We start from the raw sequence: 9076 nt of genomic DNA, 5'->3' as shown, positions 1-9076 counted from the left end.
TATTTCTTAGAAGCTCATTGAAATATTTCTTCACAACTGTAAAAGGAAATCTGCCTAATAAACGCTCCAGAGCCGAGGGAAATCAAGGCAGAGCCATGGTGTGTCAGGACTTGCTTGACCCTAATGAGCCCCGTGGTGCATTTGGAGTTGGGCCCTGGAACCTCAGGACCTGAGACTGCACAAACCTTTCCAGGAATCAAAGTCAGAGGAAAAACTCAGTGTCTCAATGCATGAAAGGGTCCCTCTGAGGTCCATCCCCAACACAGGCTCCTCATGGACTCCTTGAGGGGGGGGAGAATTGGAGGCCAGAATTGGTAAAAGCACCTCTCAGAGATTCAGAGTGGAAAGGAACATCCAAAGTACCTTAAAAACCTTGAGTATCTCAAAGCATTACTGAGCCCCACTGAGAGTCAGTACAAAGCCCTCAAGGGACTCATTAAAGCAGATAATTGGAGCCATGATTGCACAAACCGCTCACAGAGTCTGTATCAAAAGAGAAACACCAAGTACCTTAAAATAACTGAAGTATCCTGAAGTATTAATGAGCCCCACTGAGTGTTGTTACTGACAAAGCCTCTCCAGGGACTAATTACAGCAGACAATTGCAGGCCATGATTGCACAAACCTCTCAGAGACTCCAAGGCCAAAGCCAAAGCCAAAGTCCTTTGAAAAACCTGCAGTCCCTGCAGGGAGCATGAAGGAGCCCCCAGGGCCATTGCTGAGCAAGGCTCCCCAGGGACTCCTTGCAGCAGATCCTTGAGGCCACTGGGATGTGGGCTAGGGGGGGATGCTGAGGGCAGCACAAGGGGCTGACAGTGCCCAGCCTGGCTGGGGCTGTGCCAGGAGGCCCCAGGGCCTCAGCACAAGGTGTCTCCTCCCAGCCCTTGCTGGCACAGACCCTGCTGTGCCCCAGGGCACCAAGACTTGGCTTCTCTTTGTCCCCACCTGTCATCACTGCCTGCAGTTCTCTGCTCTGCCTGGGGCCTGGGGACACTTGCTCAGTTGTGTCCCTCTCTGGGACCCATTAAAAGTCCAAGAAAGTTTGGAGTTGGATTCTGCCTTGGAGTTCTGCAGAGGTTTCTTCAGCTCCCTCTCAGGGAACTGATGTCCAGGGCCTGAGCACAAAGCCCCAGAGGCTGATTAAAGTCCTTGTGCTGTGTCTGTGCTGCTGAGCTGGGCTGGGCTCCTGGCCCAGAGGCAGCTCCTGGTCACCAAGAAGAGCTTCAAAAGCACATTTCTCTGGATGAGCAGCTCTTGTGCCAGCCCAGCAGGGCTGGGGCACTGCCTGCAGCCAGCCCGGGCACAGCACAGAGGCACAGAGAGCTTCAATCAGTCAGGGCTGGGAAGGGGCTGAGAAGTGCCTGGGGCACAATCACTGCCAGCCCTTGGCACAGGAACCTCTGGCTGCAGGACAATGCAGCTGCAGCTCCTGGAGCCATCTCCTCAAGCTGGAACATCCCAATGCCTGCAGAGCCTGTGAGTACATTCTCTGCTTGTCTCTTGTGCAGAGCAGCCAGGGGTGCCCAGGGCTGTCCTGCAGAGCAGGGTCCTGCAGCCCAGGGCGCTGTGCTGGGGCAGGGACTCTGCTGCCTGCCAGGGACAGCTCTCAGCCAGCCCTGGCAGCTGCTGCCAGCACTGGGGGACAAGATCTGGGTGGCAGGAGACAGCTGGTGAGGCTTGGAAGTGTTCTCCTTGTGTAGGGAGGATGCTGCATTGTTCAGGACTGCTCTCAGCATGACATTTAACTGCAGAATTTAGATGATACAGGAAGCACAGCAAGGCAGGGGATATATAAAAGTGGATATCCTGCTTTTTTAATCAACTGCTCTGGGTTGGAAATTGCACATAGATCTTCATCTCTCAGTTCAGCCTGTGAAAAATAAAAAAAAAAGTTTCTCTTTGATCTGATTAAACAAGGCAGTGAAAAAATCAGAACAGGGCCCCTCACATGCAGCATCAGTGTTGCTTCTCCAGCCTCCTCAGGGTTGCTCTGATGTTGCCATCAGAGCCTGCAGAGCCAGAGCTGCCCCTGGGCAGTGCCTGAGCTGGGAGGGCTCTGCAGGGCAGAGCTGAGCCCCCAGGGCTGGGCTGGGCTCTGGCAGCACTGGCAGGGCCCAGCCCTGGGCACAGGGATGCAGCTGCTGGCAGGGACAGCTCCAGGCAGCAGAGCCCTGGGCAGGCAGTGGGGGGAAAGTGCCCCCAGGCTCTGCTGGGATATTTCAAGTCCTCTCCAAACCCAACTATTCCATGATTACATTTTCTTACAGATCCCCATGCCAATGCACAGCCAATGTCCAACAGCAGCTCCATCAGGCACTTCCTCCTGCTGGCATTGGCAGACACGCGGCAGCTGCAGCTCCTGCACTTCTGCCTCTTGCTGGGCATCTCCCTGGCTGCCCTCCTGGGCAACGGCCTCATCATCAGCGCCGTAGCCTGCGGCCACCACCTGCACACGCCCATGTTCTTCTTCCTGCTCAACCTGGCCCTCGCTGACCTGGGCTCCATCTGCACCACTGTCCCCAAAGCCATGCACAATTCCCTCTGGGACACCAGCAACATTTCCTATGAAGGATGTGCTGCTCAGCTCTTTTTCTTTGTGTTCTTCATGGCAGCGGAATTTTCCCTCCTGACCGTGATGTGCTACGACCGCTACGTGTCCATCTGCAAACCCCTGCACTACGGGACCCTCCTGGGCAGCAGAGCTTGTGCCCACATGGCAGCAGCTGCCTGGGCCAGTGGCCTTTTCTATTCACTGCTGCACACGGCCAATACATTTTCCCTGCCCCTGTGCCATGGCAATGCCCTTGGCCAGTTCTTCTGTGAAATCCCCCCAATCCTCAAGCTCTCCTGCTCAAATTCCTACCTCAGGGAACTCGGGCTTCTTGCTGTTAGTGTGTGTTTAGCACTTGGCTGTTTTGTGTTCATAGTTTTCTCCTATGTGCAGATCTTCAGGGCTGTGCTGAGGATTCCCTCTGAGCAGGGACGGCACAAAGCCTTTTCCACCTGCCTCCCTCACCTGGCTGTGGTCTCTCTGTTCTTCATCACTGCCTCATTTGCCTACGTGAAGCCCCCCTCCATTTCGTCCCCATCTTTGGATCTGGCCCTTTCAGTTCTGTACTCAGTGGTGCCTCCAACCCTCAACCCCCTCATCTACAGCCTGAGGAACCAGGAGCTCAAGGCTGCAGTGTGGAGACTGATGACTGGATGCGTTCAGGGACCGTAAACTGCTGCTCAATTTCTCCAAATCACTTGTAATAAAAGTCATCTTTGATACGTCTTGATGATTTCATTTTGGGGGTGGCTTTTCGTTGTTTTACTTTTTTTCATATTGTCCACAAATATATGTCAGTGTTTGTGCCACTTCTCATTTTGTTTCTCTCCACTTTCCCTGTGGCCACAGACTGTGTCAATGAGGGGCTGCGCTCTTGGTGGCTTTAAAGGAACTAAAGGATCTCCCAGCAGAGTTTTCTGCAGAGATGCCCTTGTGTTGCCTTCTCTGGAGCTGCAGCAGCAATGTCTGTGTGCAGAGCTGGGGCAGATCAGTGCTGGCCCAGCAGCTGTGCCCAGCAGCAGCAGCAGCAGCAGCACTTGGTGTTGCCAGTGCTGCTGCCGTGGGCCTGCCCCGCTGCCCTGGTGGCCCTGGTGTTGCTGCAGGGCCTGAGTGCTCTCGGGGCCGGGCACAGCCCTGGGGGTGGCAGTGCCGGGGCTGCAGCAGGGACAGGCCATGGGCACTGCTGGGGCAGCGCTGACGCCTCAGGCCAGGCCCTGGGGGCTCCAGGCTCCTTGCCCAGGCTCTCTCAAGAACACGGCCAGGCCAATGCTCAGCACAGAAACCCCCGTCAGCAGCCCCAGGCTGGCCGTGGGCGGCTGGGGGCAAACAGCATGGCTGGGGCTCTGCAAGGGCCCTGGGGCAGACGGGAAGGAGCAGCAGAGCAGGGGCTGATCCATGCCCAGTGCGCTGCACAGCCCAGGGCAGCGTCCCAGAGCCTCCTCATGCAGCTGCCAACAACATCCCCCCTCTGCAGCCCTGGCCTCTCCCCCAGCTCACACAGGTGCCCCATCCTTGCAGGCACAGACACGGCAGCACTGGCTCAGCAGCCCCTGTTTGCATTGCACACAGCAGGGCCAGCACCCCCATGCTGTTGCTGTGGGGACATGAACCTGAGGGAGCACAAATGCCAGCAGCCCCTGGGGCCAGCCAGGGCTGGGGGACACCAGGGAAACCACTCAGCTTTGTCCTGGCCTCTGCACTCAGCCAGAAAGTTTGTTCCCATCAGCTGGGAGTTTCCTGTGCCACTGCAGACGCTGTTGCTCAGAGCCAGGGCTGCCTGGCAGCCACCCCCAAACTGCCCTGAGCAGTTCCTGGGCTTCTCCTTTGCTTTCTTACTCTTTCCTGGTTCAGAATTCTTCCTCTTGCCCACCTCTGTTCCCTGCCCTGCAAACAGCCCATCCCTGTTTGCCCTTTCCTCTCTGGCCCCACTCCCCATTGCAGTTCCTGACTTGGCACCATGGGAACGTCCCTTGGGGAGCAGGATCATCCTACAAGTGCTGCAGGAATTGTCTGCAGGCTCCTGCAGTGCCTGCTGCTGCTCCCTTGCCAGAGGCACCCCAGGCCAGGGGGGCACATCTGGGTTGCTGGGTCTGACTCTGGGGCTCCCTGTTCTGGGCAGTCAGGAGGAGCTGCAGAGGCTCTGCAGGACTGACAGGATGGGCTTTGGGGCTGCCAGGAGAAGCTGAGGGACCTGGGCTGCTGGAGCTGCTGAAGAGCAGGCCCAGGGTTCATCCTGCAACTGCTCCAAGGGTGGTTTCAGGGAATCCTAAAATCAGCAAGGTTGGAAAAGACCTTGGAGATCATCAAGTCCAACCTGTGCCCTGACACTGCCTTGTCTCCCCTGAGCCTCCTCTTCTCCAGGATAAACAATCCCATCCTCACAGGACTTGTGCTCCAGACCCCTCCCCAGCCTTGTTGCCCTTCTTTGGACACCCTGCAGCCCCTCCAAGTCCTTCCTAAATTGGGGAACCATAACTGGAGACAGCACTCGAGGTGATGCCCAACCAGTGCTGAGCACAGGGGGAGAATCACTGCCGTGCTCCTGCTGGCCACACCATTCCTGATCCATAGGAGTGCCAGGGGTTGGATGAGGGAAATGGTGGGGTGGGGGTAGGGACAGAGTCCGATTGATTGTCAGCCATAAAGCGTCTTGATTTTCCTATCTCTTCAAACTGCATGAGGAGGTACCTGGATTCAATGTCAGCTGGAGAGTGCACATATCAATGTATCTCCAGGAAAAGAAAACCTAAATAGGACCTAAAAGTTCTTTTCTCAGTGTCTTTTTTAAATAGAATATATTCGCTTTGAATACACTACTGAAATCTGTCAAATTAACCACAAAGGATTTGAAAATTAAATCAAATTATTCCCAGAGGCTTGGGTTGTTAAGGGCCTGGGCCACTGAATTCCTGCACTGAAGAGCTGAAGGCTGAACAAGCCTCTGGAGCAGTGAAATTCAGCAGCAGCCTCCAAGTTGCTGAGGATGTCAGCAGCCCCCAGTGAGGCCATCCCTGCCCAGAGACCGTGGGGGAATGGGCAGACAAGGAGAGCGTCCCTGGGGCTGGGGCAGCACAACTCAGAGGCACCAGCGGCTCCAGCTGGGCAATGGAGTGTGGAATGTGGCTGGGAAAGCCCTGCCTGGGCTGGGCCAAGCAGGACACACAAGCCCTGACTCCCATCTACTAAAAAACTCTCTCAAGGAGACATTTAAAGGAATTACAATTGTTTGTGTACACTGAGTTGGATGCACTGGAGAAATATCAGCAAGAGATTCTGAGGAGCTCAAAACAACAAAACAGGAACTTTATTGCCAACTTTAGAATATCAGAGAAACTTTGGCAAAAGGTTTAATACAACATTCAATCAACAAGAAACACTTCTCAAAGCATTAATTTTGCTCATTCAACTTCACAAACTGTAAGCCTGTTCCATTTTAAGTTACTCAAAATTTGCAAGAAGAGGGAATAGGAAAAAGACAAATAAGATTTATCAAAGCACACAAACAGCTACCAACTCCTGGATTCCAGCACATTTTAGATGGAAATTCCAAGAGGAGGTAGGGTCAAGATGTGTGCATGCCTTGTGGTCAGCCTTCAATACCCCTTGGTCTCCCTGGGCCCTTCCCCCAGGTGGGGCTTGGGCTCATTTGGTCCCTCAGGAGCTGGGCTGGGGGCTGCAGAGGTGGCTGTGGAGCATTGCCTGTGCTGTGCCAGGGACTGGCAGCCACTGCTGGGCTGGGATAGAGGCTCTGGGGGGATTGGGGTTCCAGGGCAGGGCAGGGCAAGGCTGGATCTGCCCCCTCCTCCCCCACACACAAAATGTTTCCAGCCAACAATCTCCTCCAGTCTCTCACAGTAAGGCAATGTTATAGGTGGAATTCCATTCTGGTCATGCGCACTGGGACAAGAAGGACAGTTCTTTTCCATAGGAAGGAAAGCACAGAGCCCCAGTGTTTGGAAGGCAGGTGAGAGCCTCACTTGGCCGCGGCAAGGCAGACTTCTCAAGAATTGCAGATTTTGTCTGGGATCAGTCTTTCAGTTAAGGGAATTTTGATGGTGGAACCCCAATCTCAGCCATGGGCACCTGGAGAAGCAGGACAATTCTTTCCCATAGGAAGGAAAGCACGGAGCCTTCCCCGGTGTTTTGGGGACAGATGAGAGGTGACCCTTGTGAAACCGTTGCCACCCAGACCTCTCCTGGCAATATTCCTATTGGAATAGTCTCTGGATATAAGGAAATTTGGAAGTGAAATCCCAAATCTGGCCAGGGTGCTTGTAGAAGAAGGACAGTTCTTTTCCATAGGAAGGAAAGCATGGAGCCCCACTGCTTCAACAGCAGATGAGAAGAGACCCTCAACATGCCAAGGTCAGCTGGACCAGTCAGGCAGCCCATGGGAGGCCAAAACAGCCACACCTGTTCTGTGCTCCCTTGGTTTTGTGGGCCCCACAGTGCCACAATGGTGACTGGTTTCTGTGGGGTCTAGCAGTGTCGCAATGGCAAAGTCCTGCAGTATCACAATGGACCCTTGGTTTGATGCGGTCCCACAATGTCACAGTGGCCCCTAGGTTCCAGAAGGCCCTGAAGTGTCACAATGGTCCCACTAATTCCATGAGGCCTTGCAGTGTCACAATGGTCTCCATGGTTCCACAGGCCCCACAATGTCACGGGACTCCTCTGTTCCATGAGCCCTGCAATGTCACAATGGACCTTTGGACCCTGGGGTTTTGCAGTGTCACAATGGTCTCCTTTGGCTCCACAGTGTCACAAAGGACCATTGATGGCTGGAGGCCCCTCTGTGTCACCCTGGAGCTTTGGTTCCATGCAGCCCTGCAGTGTCACAAAGGCATTTTGGTTTCATGAGGCCCCACAGTATAACAATGGACCTCTTGGTTCTATGGGGACCCCCAGGGTCACAATGGTCTCACTGGGCCTTCTATGAGGCCTCATGGAAGAAAGCTGTTGGTGCCAAGTGCGGCCAGGATGAACCATTGCTGGGACTGAAGCCCCTCTCTTGGGGCCCTACAAACAGCGCTCCAAAAGGAGCCCTTGGAGCTCTCCTGGGCCAGCGACTCCCTCTGAGTGGGGCCTCTCCCAGCCGGGAACTCTCCCGTTTGCTGCGCTCGGGGATCCCCAACAACGACGGAGCCTGGGCCGATCCCCCCACTCCTCCAGGCTCAACCCTTCACCCACTGGGGAGATGCCAGAGGATCCACAGGGAGCATTTCCTGCCCTCAGGGGAATTTCTCCCAGGTGCCTTGCACTGACTCTTTGTGTCTGTGTGCACACAGGAGTGCCTGTGCTGGGGAAATGTGGCAGAAATGCTGCTCTCTGAGGGGTTTGAGAGCCTTGGATAGCTGAGTCAGTCAGGCCTGTAAGAGATGTTCAGTCATGAGGTCTAAGCTAATTTAAATGCTGCTAAGAGTTGTTCTTTTGCTAAGTTGTTATTTTAATGTAAGTTATTAGGCTGAGTTAAATACTGTTAAGTGTTATTCCTCTGTTAAATTTCAAAGTCATAGGTTATAAGTTAGGTTAAATACTGTTAGCTGCTCTTTTTGCCTAAATTGTGACATTTAAGCTATCAGTTATGGTTAAGTCCTGTTAAGTTTGAGCTCTGTTAAACCTTTGGGCTGTATTCCTTTTATCCTTACCCTCACTGTCCTTTTGTCACACACACACACAGGGACAGTTCTCAGTTCATTTCTGGTTTGATTGTTCGGATTTTCTTTGGTTTTGTTGTTGCTTTGTTTCCTTGCTGGGCTTGAAGTGTCCAGTCAGGAGCAGAGTGACTCTTGCCAAGGAACTTTGTGCTGCTGTCCCTTAATATTCAATCTGGTTTTTGCTGATCCCTTGCTGGGGATTTTTTCAGCGCTCTCAAGGCCTCGTTGATACCAGGGTGAAGGAGCCCTGGCCCAGGCTCTGGCCCTGGGGGACACGGGGATGCTGCCGGGGGCTCCCTGTCCCCCTGTGCCACCCCCAGGGCCCCGGCCCCCCGTCCCTATGTCAGGCTCTGGGGTCGATCTCGTGGAACATCCTCTGGGGGAGGCTGCGGCACCAGGGGCGGGGGGACCCGGGGGGACAGGGGACCCCGCTGTGCACGAGCAGGGTTGGACTGCTCTGGGGGGAACTGTGAGGGGGGCCAGGGCAGAGTGACCTCCCCAGTGACCTCACACAACCCCTGTGATGTCACACAGCCCCTGTGATATCACACAGCCATCTCTGTCATGTCACACAGTCCCCGTGTGATGTCACACAGCCCCCTGTGATGTCACACAGTCCCCTGTGATGTCACATAGGCCCCTGTGATGTTACAGAGCTACTCTGTGATGTCACAGAAGACTCTGATTTCAAAGAGTCACACTGCGATGTCACAGTTTGTTCTGTGATGTCACAGCCTGCTCTATGATATTACACAGCCACCCAGTGATGTCACAACCCACTCCCTCATGTCACAGAGCCACTGTCTATGAAGGCAAGATCTGCTCTATGGCCTCACACTATGATGTCACAGGCAGCTGTGTGATGTCA

The 9076-nt window shown here is 54.3% G+C and overlaps 1 protein-coding gene across 1 annotated transcript; it reads left to right on the top strand.

The window, feature by feature from the left end:
- Positions 1–2290: 2290 nt before the first annotated feature.
- On the top strand, positions 2291–3223 carry LOC143692616 (olfactory receptor 14C36-like). The gene has a single exon (XM_077172866.1). It carries the CDS (start codon positions 2291–2293, stop codon positions 3221–3223), a length of 933 nt encoding a protein of 310 aa, XP_077028981.1.
- The last annotated feature ends 5853 nt before the right edge of the window (positions 3224–9076 follow it).

Source organism: Agelaius phoeniceus (genome assembly GCF_051311805.1).
Source record: "Agelaius phoeniceus isolate bAgePho1 chromosome W unlocalized genomic scaffold, bAgePho1.hap1 SUPER_W_unloc_2, whole genome shotgun sequence".
Lineage (NCBI taxonomy): Eukaryota > Metazoa > Chordata > Aves > Passeriformes > Icteridae > Agelaius > Agelaius phoeniceus.
The sequence above is the reverse complement of the archived record's forward strand: the minus strand, read 5'-3'. Positions and strand labels throughout refer to the sequence as shown.

Bases quoted from the DNA above. Each gene is read 5' to 3' on its own strand.
- LOC143692616 (XM_077172866.1), top strand. From the start codon at position 2,291: ATGTCCAACAGCAGCTCCATCAGGCACTTCCTCCTGCTGGCATTGGCA.